Genomic DNA, 17,495 nt, shown 5'->3' on the forward strand with positions numbered 1-17,495 from the left:
ACCTGGAAACTGATGCCCTCTCTGTGGGAGAAGATGCAGATCAAGAATAGGGATCCACAGCCACCTATGGACCCACCCCCAGGATACTACACTTGGAGGACCATCATCCTCGGACTACGAGGGATCGCCTAAGGAAGTCCTGTCACAACCGAGAAGGAAAACTGGAAACCGAGAAGGAAAGACTTGTTCAGGAGAGCAGGATGGCATAACCGTAGGGAACATTCACCTCTGGATTTCCCCCTTTCAATTCAACTCAGAGAAAAATATAATGCAACATTACATAGTATTCCTGAACACAAGACAGAAAAAAAAATCTTGATTGGTTAATTATTATTTTGAGAGGAAGGCATGAGAATGAAGACTTTAAAATGACAAGATATGCAGGTGAAGATGAAAGACTCAGAGGCATTTCAATCAAATTTATGAAATTGGAATGAAGACATTGATTTGACAGATACTAGAGAAACACTTGACAATTTATTTACCAGGCAAAGATTCAAGCACTCTCAGATATTTTGAGATTTCAAGTTTTTTGACAAGATAAACTCAGGAACTGGTGGCATTTCCCTTTTAAACTGATTAATTTCCCCTGCAATCCATGTAATGTATGTCTGCAAACCAGAAGAAGCAACTTTAATTGCGCCTTCGGGAGGGGAGGGTAGTTTAGGAAATCTAATAAGCGTCCAAGCCAAATTATGAGCATCGAGAAGAAATGACACCAATTATGTATATCGTGCTGCATGAAAGTGAATTATGCCAGGTACTAATAGATAAGTAGATAGTTCTCTTTTTAATTACTAGTTTGCCTGATTAAACTTGATTGGGAAGCATTGTTTGAGGATGGCGATATCTGATTATTTTCCCCCAGTCAGGAACCAATTCTATTCTACAATACTGGATAGACATAGAGATTTTGCAAAAGAGTGTACGTAGCTCCAGGAACAGAGATTTGATAATCAAAGGCATGGGTCTTTTGTACTCACCTAGGAAAGTGTTGGAAATGTATTCAGAGACTTGGTTTCCTGAACGGCTCATTTCAGAAAGATGGGTTAGTTCACGGTTCAGCATTCTTTTGAACTGTTGGGGAGAGAGAAAGAGGCAACAAAGGAGTTAGCATGCATTTCTCACATACACTGCTTGTGTCCAAAATGTGCATGAGTACACACCTCTCACAGAACAGACAATTGTATGTGGCTGTACAAGAATTAGAAAAAACGTAAGGACAGAACACATGTACAACCTTATTTTGGATGTGCATGTAAAACATACACTCAAGGGACAGGAACGGACTTCAAGCTGGCATTTGTTAGAAGTAGGTCAATAACCACATGTGCTACATTTTGAATCTGGGTGCACGTCTCCCATGTTCTAAGGCAGGGGTCCTCAAACTAAGGCCCGGGGGCCAGATATGACCCTCCAAGGTCATTTACCCAGCCCTCGCTCAGGGTCAACCTAAGTCTGAAACGACCTGAAAGCACACAACAACAATAACAACAATCCTATCTCATCAGCCAAAAGCAGACCCACACTTCCCATTGAAATACTAATAAGTTTATATCTGTTAAAATTGTTCTTCATTTTAATTATTGTATTGTTTTAAGTGTTTCTTGCACTACAAATAAGATATGTGCAGTGTGCATAGCAATTCATTCATGTTTTTTCAAATTATAATCCAGCCCTCCAACAGTTTGAGGGACTGTGACCTGGCCCTCTGTTTAAAAAGTTTGATGACCCCTGTTCTCATAAGATCAGCAGTGGCAAATAAGTATGTTTACTGTTACACAGCCTTTTCCTTCTCTGTCACATTGCAATGGCGCCAAGATCAACTCTCCAAACCAACATGCTTTGTGAACCAAGTAGGCATCCATAGGACACACTTGGGAAGACTTAGGCTGGATCTATACTGCTGTATACCCCAGGATCTGATCCCAGATTATCTTCTTATCCTAGATTATCTTGCAATGTAGACTCTATAACAGGGGTCCTCAAACTTTTTTCATATGGTGCTCTGCTGTGGCTGACTTCTCTGGTTGGGTTGGTCTGCGGTGCCTTTCATGTTCCTTGATTTGTGTTTGGGCTGCTGTGTTTGGTGGTACTTGTGTGGACCTGTCCACAGCTGCATGGAATAGGGTGGACTCCTGCGGGGATGGGGTGGTCCCTCTTGTCCTTTGCTGAACGTGGCATTTGTTGGATTTGTTGGAAACAAAGGATTCCCTCAGGCAGGATTCCCTCAGCCAGGAATCAGCCAGGCTTTTGGGCTGCGGGACCGTTTGGTGCTGGTCGGGGTGGCCGGTTGCGGCATTCGCACTTGCCTCGGGCGGGCAGGAGTTCTTTCTCCCACCTTGGGCATTGTTCCACAGATATATAAACCTCACTTGCCTAGTTACCAACAGACTTCACAACTCTGAGGATGCCTGCCATAGATGTGGATGAAACGTCAGGAGAAATGCCTCTAGAACATGGCCCTATAGCCCGAAAAACCCCACAAGAACCTAGTGATTCCAGCCATGAAAGCCTTTGACAATACATTGTCCCTCAAACTGTTGGGAGGGCCAGATTATAATGTGAAAAAAACATGAATGAATTCCTGTGAACACTGCCCATATATTATTTGTAGTGCAAAAAACCACTTTAAAACAATACAATAATTAAAATGAAGAACAATTTTAACAAATATACACTTATCAGTATTTCGATGGGAAGTGCTTTTGGTTGATGAGATAGGATTGTTATGGTTGTTGTGAGCTTTCAAGTCGTTTCAGATTTAGGTTGACCCAGAGCGAGGGCTGGGTAAATGACCTTGGAGGGCCGTATTTGGCCCTCAGACCTTAGTTTGGGGACCCCTGCTCTATAATCTAGCTCAAAGCGGATAATATAGGATCAGATCCTGGGATATAGGGAAATGTAGATCCAGACTATATTTTCTGGATTATAGCCCTACTGGCTCTTCGTGCTGGGAGGTTCTGGAAGGTGTAGCCCAGAAAAGTACACACTGAAATTATCACCCCCTCCCATAACTGACAGGCAAGAGTTTTTCAACAGAAACATCCAAGACAGTGGTTATCAATCTGTGGGTCCCCAGATGTGTGGCCTTCAACTCCCAGAAATCCCAACAGCTGATAAACTGGCTGGGACTTCTGGGTGTTAGAGGTCAAAACATCTGGGGACCCACAGGCTGTGAAGCACTGATCTAGAAGGACATAAGAAACTTGAAAGCCAAAGCTTTATTGGCATGTATCTCTTTAACATATGTGTATTCTTTTTAAGTGCTCATAGCAGCATGATGGGATGCAGACTTCTCCTGCATGATGAAACTTACGTCAGTATAAATACAAAGCATTACAGTTGTGCATGCCTGTTTCAGAGTGCATCTAGTGCTGTGCTACAAAGGCCAAAAGAATGTATGTACTTTCTTTAACCAGACAATTAGTACAGATATGAATACCTGAGGGTTACTCTGGACTGTGTTCTGACTTATAAAAAGTACAGCTTGACTATCAAGCAAAAAGTGGGTGCTAGAAATAATATCATACAAAGGCTGACTTGCACAACCTGGGGATCACAACCAAACACAGTGAAGACATCTGCCCTTGCACTTTGCTACTCTGCTGCTGAGTACCCATGTTCAGTATGGAATGCATCTTACCATGTTAAAACAGTGGATATAGCTCTTAATAAGACATGCCGCATTATCTCAGGATGTCTATGCCCAACTTGTATCACCACTGGAGAAATTATACTGTTTAGCCGGTATTGTACCACTTGACATCTGCCAGAAAATAGCACCCTGTAATGAAAGAACCAGGGCATTGACCTCTCCAGCCCATTCTCTGTTCAGATATCACCCAGCAAGTCAACATCTTAAATTAAGAAATAGCTTCCTAAGATCTACAGAGGTACTTGCAGGAACACCTCAGCAAGCAAGAGTCCAAAAATGGCAGGTAAAAACCCAGAAACTCAATCAGTGGCTGATACCAGATGAGAGACTCCCCCCTGGGCACACAGAAGACCGGGCGACTTGGAAGGCGCTGAACAGGCTGAGCTCTGGCACCACGAGATGCAGAGCTTACCTTAAGAAATGGGGCCACAAGTGGAGTCCATGAAATGCGAGTGCGGAGAAGAGCAAACCACAGACCACTTGCTACAATGCAGTCTGAGCCCTGCCACATGCACAATAGAGGACCTTCTCACAGCGACACCAGAGGCAGTCCAAGTAGCCAGCTTCTGGTCAAAGGACATTTAGTCTAATGCCAAGTTTAACTTTGTTTGTGTTTTTAAATACATTATAACTGTACCCTCAATTTGCTTCTGACACAATAAATAAATGAATTTGATTGCAACACAAAATACGGAAACGTGAGCAAGTATTGACTATCTTCAACCACTGCTGCTACAAGAAAGTTTCACTGTTGAGGTCCAATTAAAGAGAACATTTCATCCATCATTACATGCGTCTTCCATGATTCCATCTCAAGAAAACCTCTGGCCAACTTATTGGTTCTATAAGTTTGAAATCTTCAGCAAAAGGAACCCAGAATACCCAAAAGACAATATGATTCTGAGACAGGCTCGGCTAGTACACAACTGCACTTTCAACCTTCTTGGTGGGCCCCATGTTGCAACTGTGGGGTCAGTAGGGGCACAAGTGTACTGTTGGTGGCCTTTGGCAGAAATAAGGGGAGTAAATTAAGTGAATTTTCTAGAACAAGGAGTGTTTCCATCTCCATACTACAATATCTTATTCTCTCACCCTGAAGAGAGAGCCCAGTCCACCCACCAGAAGATCATATGAAGATTTCTTGACTTGGAAATTATGCTTCTATTATTGTTGTGTGCCTTCAAGTAATTTCTGACATATGATATCGTGGGCTTTTCTTTGGTTCAAAAAGGTGTTGCCTTTGCCGTTCTCGGAGGCTGAGAGTATCCAGAAGCACTCAGCCGGCTTCCATGGCCAAGCAGGGATTTGAACCCTGGTTTTCCTGTGTCTGAGTCCAATACTCAAACCACTACATCGGGCTGGCTCTCTGGCTTTATAAATAAGTACTGTTAAAATAAGTACTTTGGCCACATCATGAGAAGAAAGGAAAGCTTAGAGAAGAGTATGATGCTGGGGGAAATGGAAGGAAAAAGGAAGAGGGGCCGACCAAGGGCAAGATGGATGGATGGGATCCTTGAAGTGACTTGATTGACCTTGAAGGAGCAGGGGGTGGGGATGACCGACAGGGAGCTCTGGCATGGATTCGTCCATGAAGTCACGAAGAGTCGGAAACGACTGAACGAATGAACAACAAATTGTTAAAATACTTCTGAGAACTAGTTATGCTGTTTGAAGAACAAATCCAGTTTTTCATTTTTTAATAGTTTACACACATCCGCCCACACACTCCCTGTTTCTGAATGCTGCTATCTAAATCCATGCCAGATCAGGTCAATGCCAATGTCATTTCCGTAAAACTGAAATGTGTGTGTTCTGAGACCATTTCTTGGCAAGGTTACCCACCAGAACAGGCTTTCTCTTACGAACAATGCCCTATCACATACCTTGAGCCTCTTCACTGCCACTACCATGAGTTTGTTAGTCTCCTTATGTCATATTGACAGTGACATATTTATGACATATTGTGGCTGTGATTACACAAGGAGTTTTTGGCCAAAAGGAAGGAGAGGGCAGGAAAAGCAGCTGTTTGTGCATAAAACCTTCTTCACACCAGTAGATCAGAGTGAGTCAAAAGGCATATTGTGATCCAGAAAACAGAAGCCTATATAGGTCCAATTATCGGAGCTGCCAAAGAAAAGGTCATCAGAGCCAGAGCAACATCATGATTTGAACCATCTCTTGGAGAACTGGGTTCAAATCCTTTGTTGTTGTTTATTCGTTCAGTCGCTTCCGACTCTTTGTGACCTCATGGACCAGCCCACGCCAGAGCTCCCTGTCGGCCGTCACCACCCCCAGCTCCTTCAAAGTCAATCCAGTCACTTCAAGGATGCCATTCATCCATCTTGCCCTTGGTTGGCTCCTCTTCCTCTTTCCTTCCATTTTCCCCAGCATCATTGTCTTCTCTAAGCTTTCCTGTCTTCTCATTATGTGGTCAAAATACTTCATCTTTGCTTCTAATATCCTTCCCTCCAATTAGTAGTCAGGCTTTATTTCTTGAAGTATGGGCTGGTTGGATCTTCTTGCGGTCCAAGACACTCTCAGAATTTTTCTTCAACACCACAGTTTAAAGCAGTGGTTCTCAACCTCCCTAATGCCGCGACCCCTTAATACAGTTCTCCATTGTTGTGGTGACCCCCAACCATAACATTATTTTTGTTGCTACTTCACAACTGTAATTTTGTTGCTGTCGTGAATCGTGTAAGTATCTGATATGCAGGATGTATTTTCATTCACTGGACCAAATTTGGCCCAAATGTGAATTCTAGTGGGGTTGAAGGGGAGATTGATGCTGTCATTTGGGAGCTCTAATTGCTGAGATTTATAGTTCACATACAATCAAAGAGCATTCTGAACTCCACCAACGACTGAATTGAACCAGCCTTAGCACACAGAACTCCTGTGACCAACAGAAAATACTCGAAGGGTTTGATAGGCATTGACCTTGAATTTTGGAGTTGTGGTTCACCTACATCCAGAGAGCGCTGTGGACTCAAACAGTGATGGATCTGGACCAGGCTTGGCACGAATACTCAACATGCCCAAATGTGAACATTGGAGGAGGTTAGAGAAAATAGATCTTGACATTTGGGAGTTGTAGTTGCTGGGATCTATAGTTCACCTACAATCAAAGAGCATTCTGAACTCCAACAATGAGAGAATTGGGCTAAACTTCCTACATAGAACCCCCATGACCAATAGAAAATACTGTGTTTTCTGATGGTCTTTGGCGACCCATCTGATACCCCTTCATGACCCCCCCCAGGGGTCCCGACCCCCAGGTTGAGAAACACTGGTTTAAAGCATCTAAAACCCAATGGTTAACTCTGGGAGGATCACATACTCTTATCCTCAGAAATTACTTGAGGGAAATGACTTAAGGGCATATAACAACAAGCCATAACAAACAGTGCAGTGGGACCTTTGAGTAAACACAAAGGAAGGTGTGACAAGATGTTCACCTAAGCTGTAGACCAAGACTTCGCAACCTCTGAGGATGCCTGCCATAGATGCAGGCGAAACGCCAGGAGAGAATGCTTCTAACATGGCCATATAGCCCGAAAAACCTACAGCAACCCATTATTGCTTTGTTCACGAACAAAAGTGGGTTATCCTTTTCTACAGAGGCAATTTGATACAACCACGATCTCATCAGAACCTGATACGTTGTGAATGGATAACTCTGAGCTCGATGTACAGTTGGTGAAATGATGGGTAGAACATGCAAAATATTTCAAGTAGTTTTCTTATATTCCCAATTTATCGTTGCTCATCAATCTGCTCCGCAGCACCTGGCTGTGCCATGTGAGCAAAGAAACACCTTGACTGTTGTTTCTTTGTCCTGAAAATGTATTTCTGATGCAGAGTTCATTTCGAATGTTTCCCACAGATTTGTCCAAAAAGCCCAGGTGGTTTACAGATCCATCCTTCAGGAAGAACACTGTGTGTGACGTCAGGAAGATCTTTCTTAACAAACTGCCAGCTCTGCCTTCCATCCAATTCTTCTCAAACCCCACTGTGCAGATCTCGGCAAAGAACAGGCTGCCTATGGTACTGGGGCCTTTTCTTCTTCAGGGACTCCAGCAACGTTTTGTTTCCTCTCTGCAGCCTGCAAATAGTTTATAGCCACCACTCAAATCTTACGAAAGTGGTTATTTGACAATCCCTTTCATGACTAAGCCTCCCGTTCTTGCCAAGGCTGGTATATTCTCTTCCAGTATATTCATTTCCAGTTCGTCTCCCAGTCATGGCACCCCTCACTCTTCCCTTCACCAAGCTGAACAAGCTCACCCCTTCAACTTCTTCTTATAGATGTTTTTCTCCATAACTCTTATCATCCTTGTTGCTCTTCTCTAAACCTTCTCCAATTTGTCTATACTCTTCTTAAAGTGAGGTACCCAGAGCTGAACACAATACTCCAGATGAGATGTGATCAGCATAGAAGATAGTAGAAATTACTACTTCTCTTGACAATGCTTCTACTTGTTGTGCACCTTCCAAGCTGTTTCAAGAGAGGTTTTTAAGAAGAGGTTGGATGGCCATCTGCTGGGGTTCCTATGAGTCTGTATTCCTGCATGGAAGAAGGGGGTTGGACTGGATGGCTCTTGTGATCTCTTCCAACTCTTATGATTCTACGATTCTAACTTACACCAATGATAAGAGGAACCTATCACAGGGATTTCTTGGCAAGATTTCTTCAGAAGAGGATTGCCATTGCCTTCCTCTGGGGCTGGAAAGGTGTCACCCATAGGGCTCCTTGGCTAATGAAAGTTAAAAGAGCATTCACCTTCTTTATGGCACAGTCACACTGTGGATACACTAATAACTAAAGGGGAATCATCTATATAAATAAAAATGTAATGTCCGTTTGTGAGATTAACATAACTCAAAAACCACTGGACGAATTGCCGGAAAATGTGACCACAAGACACCTACTAACCCAAGGAGTGAACGTCACTTAAAAAAAATGATTTTGGGTTGTTGTAGGTTTTTCTGGGCTATATGGCCATGTTCTGGAGGCATTTTCTCCTGACGTTTCACCTGCATCTATGGCAAGCATCCTCAGACGATGCTTGCCATAGGTGCAGGCGAAACGTCAGGAGAAAATGCCATAGATGCAGGCGAAACGTCAGGAGAAAATGCCTCCAGAACATGGCCATATAGCCCGGAAAAACCTACAACAACCCAGTGATTCCAGCCATGAAAGCCTTTGACAAAAAATGATTGTGTCATTTGGGAGTTGTAGTTGCTGAGATTTATAGTTAACCTACAATCAAAGAGCATTCTCAACTCCACCAATGATGGTATTGAACCAAACTTGGCACACAGGACTCCCATGACCAACAGAAAACACTAGAAGGGTTTGATGGGCATTGACCTTGAGTTTGGAAGTTGTAGTTCACTTACATCCAGAGAGCACTGTGGACTCAAACTATGATGGATCTGGACCAAACTTGGCACGAATATTCCATTTGCCCAAATATGAACACAGATGGAGTTTGGGGGAAATAGATCTCGACATTTGGGATTTATAGTTCACCTACAATCAAAGAGCATTCTTAATCCCACCAACAACAGAATTGGGGAAACGTCCCTGTGACGATGTGTAATTTTTATTCTTATGGTTATGTGTTGTTTAAACAGTAGGTAATAAATGGTAAGTATGTAGAATTATATTTGTTAGAGATGGTGGCTGGCTTGGCCTGAGTTGTCATAGCAACGGGGGTGGAGCCAACTGTCACGCAGCTGCACATCTGTTTGAAATAGGCAGTCTGTGACCATTAGAGTTGCAGGAAGGACTGATTTCTCTAGTGGGAGAATCAGGGAAGATTCTATAAGCCGGTGAGCTACAGAGAACACTGAAATCTCTGGGTAGGAGATTTAGGGAACTAATTTGTGACCAAAAGGGTTACATGAAAGGACCAGGTAGTGATAAAGCTACAGGGGGTTATTGATTCTGGGTTAAGAATCAAAGTTTGGCTGGGAGCAAATTCTGTTAAATAAGCCTTTTAGCTTATTTGTTTTATTAGGACAGTTGTCCAGGAAAGATACATCTGCTTACAGAAACCTCTTAAAGTCTGTACCTAAAGTTACTCATGAAACCTTACTAATGTAACCTATCAAGATTTGTGCCTCTCGAGAAGAAACATCGAATCTGTTATACCTTGCTTATTCCAATAAACTTGTTACTGTTTTCCTCAAGCCTTGCCTGATACGGTTTCTCCTAAGTCAAACAGCCTGCATAAGAAGTAAAACCAAACCAGGGACAGTAAACGCTACACTATCAAATCCTTCTTTGTAAAACAGTTCCTAAGTTGATGCTGAGAATTACTGGGCTTTCCTCACAAATTTGGTGGCAGTAGTTTTACGCTCCTTTACAGTCCCACACAGAATACCCCATGACCAACAGAGGCCACCCAGTCCAACTCTCTTCACCAGGGCAAGAAAACGTAATCAAAGCCCTCCTGACAAAGAGCCATCCAGCCATAGATATAGATAGATATATATGATTCACACACACAAAGATACAGTATTAGATTTGAAAGGGACCCCTAAAGAAGGACAATACGTTGCATGTTTCAGTGTATGCAAACCAAACAATCTCCACATCAAAACTGACATAGAAACAACAAGAAATACTGTTTACCCATAAGCATAAAGAAATTACATATATTAGAAACCATTACTTTATTTTCCAGATCACCAGACTGGGCCACAGCAACGCGTGGCAGGGGACAGCTAGTAGCACTATAATTCTGTAGTGTGAAAGAACTCCTGGAATCAAATACAAATCCTCTCTGTAAGGCCCTCCTATACAAGTAGAACAAACAGGGATGTTGATTGAGGTGGAATTGGATAATGGCAGTACAGAGGATCGAAAAGGAAACAGGAACAAGGTGAAAGTGGAGGAGAATCAACCCAATTTCCCACCTGGAGCATGGAGTAGAAGAGCTTCACCTAATATTTCCACAGGGGAAGCAAGAGGGTGGTAGTGCCCCTGATGGAGCACAGGAAGTGTCAATTTTGAGGAAATCTGCCCTTCTCACACCAACACAGGTGATCTGTTGCCTCTGGGGCAGAAGATGCAATGATGAGGTTTCTTCCAGTGGGTCAGCAGAACATGCTGCACGGTCACCAGGCAAATAAGCTGCTGAAGTGCTTTTTGACATGGGTTGGGGAGATCAATATCTGGTAATCCCGTATCGGAGTAATATCTTTACACCAGGTCTTGTCTTGCTTAACACCTGGAATTTTTTGGATGGAAAAAAACCCACAACCCCTATGCTGATGGCGTTTGGGGGGAGGGATGTTAGCTGGTGAAGGTACCACTGGTTTGCTGTCTCTGTTCTGTGTCTGACATTGTTCTCCTTCTAAAACCCACTCTGTCCTTGAAAAAACTCCCGGATGCTGTTCCCCGGCAGAGGGGTTGAGGAGGTGACTCATCGGCTCGACAGCCAAGAGAGAGAGAAACTGGCAATGCTACAGAAACTGCTTCATCTCAGCAGCCTTGGGGAGAAACTGGAGGGAAAGCCGTCTTCCAGGGAAGAAGGAGGGCTTCCACGGTGCTGCTTCATCTGTTCTTGGTTATGGGGGATAATGGGCTATTAGGGGAAAAACAATCTTCCAAAACCCACACTTCTTTCTCTCTTGTTCCAGGACAAAAACAGGTTCCTTCCTTTGCCCCTGGGCTCCACCAAGGACATCGCAGTCCTGGCTCCTGCACCATCCTTCCCGATCCCACATGAACACAGTTACAGTCCACATAGAAACATGGTGTACATTTTATATCATGGCTTCCCCATGATACTCACTCCTACATTTCACCAATGGAAACAGCAAAGAGATGAGTTTAGAACTAGACCAGTTCAAATAATGACACACCCTCCAATATTTCCCAGATTAAACTAAGGATACATGTAGCCAAGTGGCATCAAATTATGGTCACAATGGCTAAAGTTATCGATATTTTTTTTGTTGTGTCAGGAGCAAGTCGCTTCTGGTGTGAGAGAATTGGCCGTCTGCAAGGACGTTGCCCAGGGGACGCCTGGATGATTTGATCTTTTTATCATCCTTGTGGGAGGCTTCTCTTATGTCCCCGCATGAAGAGCTGGAGCTGATAGAGGGAGCTCATCCGCCTCTCCCCGGATTCGAACCTGCGACCTGTCGGTCTTCAGTCCTGCCGGCACAGGGGTTTAACCCGCTGCACCACCGGGGGCTCTAAAGTTATTGATGAGGAGAACAGATGCCTTGGAGACTAGGACGCGGAACAATGGCTTCAAACTACAAGAAAGGAGATTCCATCTGAACATTAGGAAGAACTTCCTGACTGTGAGAGCCGTTCAGCAGTGGAACTCTCTGCCCCAGAGAGTGGTGGAAGCTCCTTCTTTGGAGGCTTTTAAACAGAGGCTGGATGGCCATCTGTTGGGGGTGCTTTGAATGCAATTTTCCTGCTTCTTGGCAGAATGGGGTGGACTGGATGGCCGATGAGGTCTCTTCTATGATTCTTTGTCCAGTTCAGCCTTCCAGCTGAGATGGAAAGTGGTGAAAGAAAGCTTGTGTTTACAGAATTGCCTAGCTTTACTCTCTGCTTGCCTTCTTTGTGTAGAGATGGCCTTCAATACCAACTGGCTGTGGGGGACATGTCCTTGGTCACTGATCTTCAAAGAGCTGAGTGGGGAGATACAGGTCTATCAACTGACTTTGTATATCTATATATATATAAAGCTTAAGGGCGTCCTTAGGTGCTCAAAAACGGAGAAACCACCGGACAAAATCTCACCAAATTTGGCCTGCTAATACCTCTTCCCCCAAGGTATCAGTTTTACCAGCCCTGCTAAACATGATTCTTTTTTTTTTCAGGCTATGAGTAAAGAGACTCAATGGGATCATCAGATGCGATCGAAGGCTGAGCGAGGATTTGAACTATAAGATCCTTCTGTAAGCCAGAATGTATTTCTCGTATTCCCTTGGCCCACATATAGCAATATAGGGAATGGAGAACATCTCAAGAAGCTGATTCCGCATAGTGGCCTCTTTCAGGTTTATGGTGTGATAGATAAACATGTGACTTTAAATGCAAGGTTATCTTTTTTAGAAAAAGTGAAAGAAAGATGCACAGAAAAATGGACTGAAAGCTCTGGCCCTACAGTGAAAAGAAGTCCTCTGTTGTTTTCGGGTTCTTGCTTGTTTATGCTCCATATTGCCTGTATGCCGGTATTTCCAGGGTGAGTAAACAGTGTGAAATGGATAGTAGCCAAAATGAGGGAAGATTCCCAAGCGATAGCAGAGTTTAAAAATTACATGTGTGATTTTCTCTTTCGCCTCCCAGACAACATGACTGTTCTGCAGCATGAAAACAAAGGGCCACGATTACATCATTTTTGACAAGTGACTGCCTGCTGTCAGAATAATTTAGGTTAGCGGGATGGGAAGTGGAGGGTTTTTCTGCAGTTGAGGGTGTCCTTCCTTTGGGATTCATCTGTCAGATGCTCCTCCTTGGAAATGGTCAGGGCCAGAGCCAAAACATCATCATCATCATCACCACCACCACCACCACCACCACCACAATAATCAATATCATCATGATGTTTATTTATATCCTGCTTTTTCTCTCCACAAAGGAGACTCATTGCTCTCTCGTGTCTCCTTCCCTTCTGCTATCCCTTTCCTTCACTCTTTTCTTGCAACTTGCTATGGGAGGAAGTGGTCCCTTTTGTCAAAAGGCTGTACTAATGTATTGTAGAAGCCTTCTGAAACTAGGCCGTGTGTTACAGGTTGTTACAGGGCCATCATGCATGGTACAAAAAAGAGGAATACAGGCAATCCTCGAGTTACAAACATCTGACTTACACATGACTCATAGTTAAGAATGGGGTGAGAGACATATAATAATAATAATAATAATAATAATAATAATAATAATTTATTTATATACCGCTCTATCACCCCAAGGGGACTCAGAGTGGTTCCCAGGTAACATCACAAAACATACAAAGTAAAACAACACAACCATAAGATTAACAAAACAATCTATATAAATAAAAATGTAATGTTCGTTTGTGGGATTAACAGAACTCAAAAACCACTGGACAAATTGACATCAAATTTGGACACAAGACACCTAACAACCCAATGTATGTCCTTCACTAAAAAAAAAAAATCATTTTGTCATTTGGGAGTTGGAGTTGCTGGCATTTATAGTTCACCTACAATCCAAGAGCATTCTGAACCCCACCAATGATGGAATTGAACCAAACTTGGGACATGGTTCTCCCATGACCAACAGAAAATACTGGAAGGGTTTGGTGGGCAGTGTCCTTTGGTTTTGGAGTTGTAGTTCACATACATCCAGAGATCACTGTGGACTCAAGCAATGATGGATCTGGACCAAACTCTACACAAATACTCAATATGCCCAAATGTGAATACTGGAGCTTGAGGAAAATAGAATCCTGACATTTGGGAGTTTTAGTTGCTGGGATTTGTAGTTGATACAAACAGAGTGACACAGAGGATTTGGTCCTACAATCACAGAGCATTCTGAACCCCACCAACGATAGAATTGGGCCAAACCTCCCACAAAGAGCCCCTATGTGGGCCACAGCAACGTGTGGCAGGGGACAGCTAGTGTAAGCATAAAAATTGTCGCCATAGCACACATATATTAAAAGTAATTCTTCCTGATCAAGGCAATTAAAAAAATCAAAAGGCCGGACCAAGATTTATACCCTTGGAAGGGAAATTAACTCCTAAAAACATTATGGGGAGAAGGTGCTTCCACTGAAGCTTTCTCACCAATCCTTGTTCACACAATAAGCCACATTTTTCAAAATCCAATGATTACAGGGAGGGACAGAAAGTGAGGTGAAATCTTCTGAACAGGGGCACAGACCGCAGAACATACTCCACAGGGGTGATAACCCTTCCCTATGCTATCCAAAGCATTGTGTGTGTGTATATGCATGCTTTGAGCAGGAATATCTTCTCTATAACAAGAAGGCCCATCTATTATAGAATCGTAGAGTTGGAAGAGACCTACCTCATGGGCCATCCAGTCCAAACCCCTGCCAAGAAGCAGGAAAATTGCATTCAAAGCACTCCCGACAGATAGCCATCCAGCCTCTGATTAAAAACCTCCAAAGAAGGAGCCTCCACCATATTCCAGGGCAGAGAGTTCCACTGCTGAACAGCTCTCACAATCAGGAAGTTCTTCCTCATGTTCAGATGGAATCCCTTTTCTTGTAGTCTGAAGCCATTGTTCCGCATCCTAGTCTCCAGGGCAGCGTAAAACAAGCTTGCTCCCTCCTCCCTATGACTTCCTTTCACATATTTATACATGGTTATCATATCTCCTCTCATCCTTCTCTTCTGCAGGCTAATCATGCCCAGCTCTTTAAGCCGCTCCTCATAGGGCTTGTTCTCCAGACCCTTGATCATTTTAGTCACCCTCCTCTGGACACATTCTAGCTTGTCAATATCTCTCTTCAATCGTGGTGCCCAGAAAACAAGCTTGCTCCCTCCTCTCTTCAGACAAAGTTTCTAGGAAACTCTCTTAACCCTGACTCCTTTACTACATTGACCCTAACACCAAATCTGTTTCAAATCCTGACATAACCAAAGCTCTTTTTCGAAAAGGAAACATATTTGCATTAGTTGTTGCTATTTTTTAAAAGATGACTCAAAAAGCACTTTTTTGAGACTCAGAAATATACTAGAACAATGGGGGGAAAAGCAAAACAAACCTCTCAAAATGACATCCCTAGCAATAATGTGTTACAAGTATCAAGTAAATGTATTACTTTAAAAAGCTAACAATGCCTTGTTATTTTGCAAAAGTAACACAATATGCTGATCTGCAAGCAGGACAAGGATTCCACGAGACCAGGCTCTGACTTCCCACTCGGCCTTGGAAACCCACTGGATGACCTTGGGAAGTTTACACTCTCTCAGCCTTAAAAGACGGCACCCCTCTGAACAAATCCTAACATGAATTCCCTGCAGTAGGTTCGTCTTAGAGAAGTCCTACGGTAGAAAGGACTTGAAGGCAATGACACGATACCCTCATTGCTCTTCAAATGCAATTCCTTGCATTTCTTATAATGTTCAATTATCTGGGCATGATCCCTAAGGAGCATGGCCTCCCTTAAATAGAGCCTGATTAGGAAATGACAGAGCAGGAAGGGGCAGAAGAGTATGCTTTGTTTTTGCCAAAGTAACTATAGAAAAGGAATTTCCCACTTTGGTGATTGCATATACTGAGAGGCTATCACCATAAATGGTAAGAGATAGGCAGTCAAGAAAACTACAAGAAAGGAGATTCCATCTGAACGTAAGGAAGAACTTCTGACTGTGAGAGCTGTTCAGCAGTGGAACTCTCTGCCCAGAGTGTGCTGGAGGCGCCTTCTTTGGACACTTTTAAACAGAGGCTGGATGGCCACCTGTCAGGGCTGCTTTGAAAGCAATTTTCCTGCTACTTGGCAAGGGGTTGGACTGGATAGCCCATGAGGACTCTTCCATCTCTATGATTCTATTATTCTAAGAGTATGGAAGCATCTATATTGTTGAATTAATACAGTTTGACACCACTTTTACCGCCATGGCTCAAAGCTATGAAATCCTTCCAAGTTGTAGTTTGGGGAGGCACCAGCACTCTTTGGCAGAGAAGGCTAAAGACTTGCAAAACTACAACTCTTAAGATTTCACAGCACTAAACCATGGCTGTTCATATCGCGTCAAACTCCCACCTTGGAGTCTAAGGTTGTTTGGGGAGGCCCTGCTCTTGATCCCACCTCCTTCGTAAGTGCGACTGGTGGGGAAGAGAAACAGGGCCTTCTTGGTGGTGGCCCCCCCATCTGTGGAACACATTCCCCAGCGAAATTAGGTCAGCTCCATCTATCCTTTCCTTTAGGAAGAAGCTCAAATCATGGTTCTGGGACAAGGCATTTGGGTAGCAGGCTTAACAAGTAATCACAATGATTTGTGAGAACTGATAAGGCTTTGGATTCGAACTCTGGATGCTGAACTGGACTTGGATGTGGTTATATTGCTGTTAGAAATGTTTTTAATTGGATATTTTGTAACTTATCCTTTTAATTAATGTCTATTTGTGTTGTGTTGTATTGGCATCGAATTGCTGCTGGATGTGAGTTTTTACTGTGTTATGGTGTAATGTTTTGTTGTTATTGCTTTATGTTTTTGATTTGCTTTGAGTTGTATTTGTTATGCTGTTGTTGTGTTGAGGTCTAGGCCTTCGTAAGCCGCATCGAGTCATAGAATCATAGAATCAAAGAGTTGGAAGAGACCTCATGGGCCATCCAGTCCAACCCCCTGCTAAGAAGCAGGAATATTGCATTCAAATCACCCCTGACAAATGGCCATCCAGCCTCTGCTTAAAAGCTTCCAAAGAAGGAGCCTCCACCACACTCCGGGGCAGAGAGTTCCACTGCTGAACGGCTCTCACAGTCAGGAAGTTCTTCCTCATGTTCAGATGGAATCTCCTCTCTTGTAGTTTGAAGCCATTGTTCCGCGTCCTAGTCTCCAAGGAAGCAGAAAACAAGCTTGCTCCCTCCTCCCTGTGGCTTCCTCTCACATATTTATACATGGCTATCATATCTCCTCTCAGCCTTCTCTTCTTCAGGCTAAACATGCCCAGTTCCCTAAGCCGCTCCTCATAGGGCTTGTTCTCCAGACCCTTGATCATTTTAGTCGCCCTCCTCTGGACACAAGTCCTTCGGGAGATGCTAGCGAGGTACAAATAAAGTTTAATAATAATAATAATAATAATAGTAATAATAATAATGTGAGTCTTCCCTCGGGAGTTGAGAAGGACGGGATGCAAATG

The 17,495-nt window shown here is 43.3% G+C and overlaps 1 protein-coding gene across 5 annotated transcripts in view; it reads right to left on the reverse strand.

Annotated features, from left to right (window-relative positions):
• Positions 1-17,495, reverse strand: part of PDE4A (phosphodiesterase 4A) — a 633,870-nt gene that overhangs the window by 33,918 nt on the left and 582,457 nt on the right. For all 5 annotated transcript variants that reach the window (XM_060763616.2, XM_060763615.2, XM_067464009.1 and 2 more), the window contains one exon: positions 984-1,077. In XM_060763616.2, coding sequence (XP_060619599.1) covers positions 984-1,077 — 94 coding nt within the window. The remainder of the gene's footprint in view (positions 1-983; positions 1,078-17,495) is intronic.

This window comes from Anolis sagrei, chromosome 2, assembly GCF_037176765.1.
Source record: "Anolis sagrei isolate rAnoSag1 chromosome 2, rAnoSag1.mat, whole genome shotgun sequence".
Classification (NCBI taxonomy): domain Eukaryota; kingdom Metazoa; phylum Chordata; class Lepidosauria; order Squamata; family Dactyloidae; genus Anolis; species Anolis sagrei.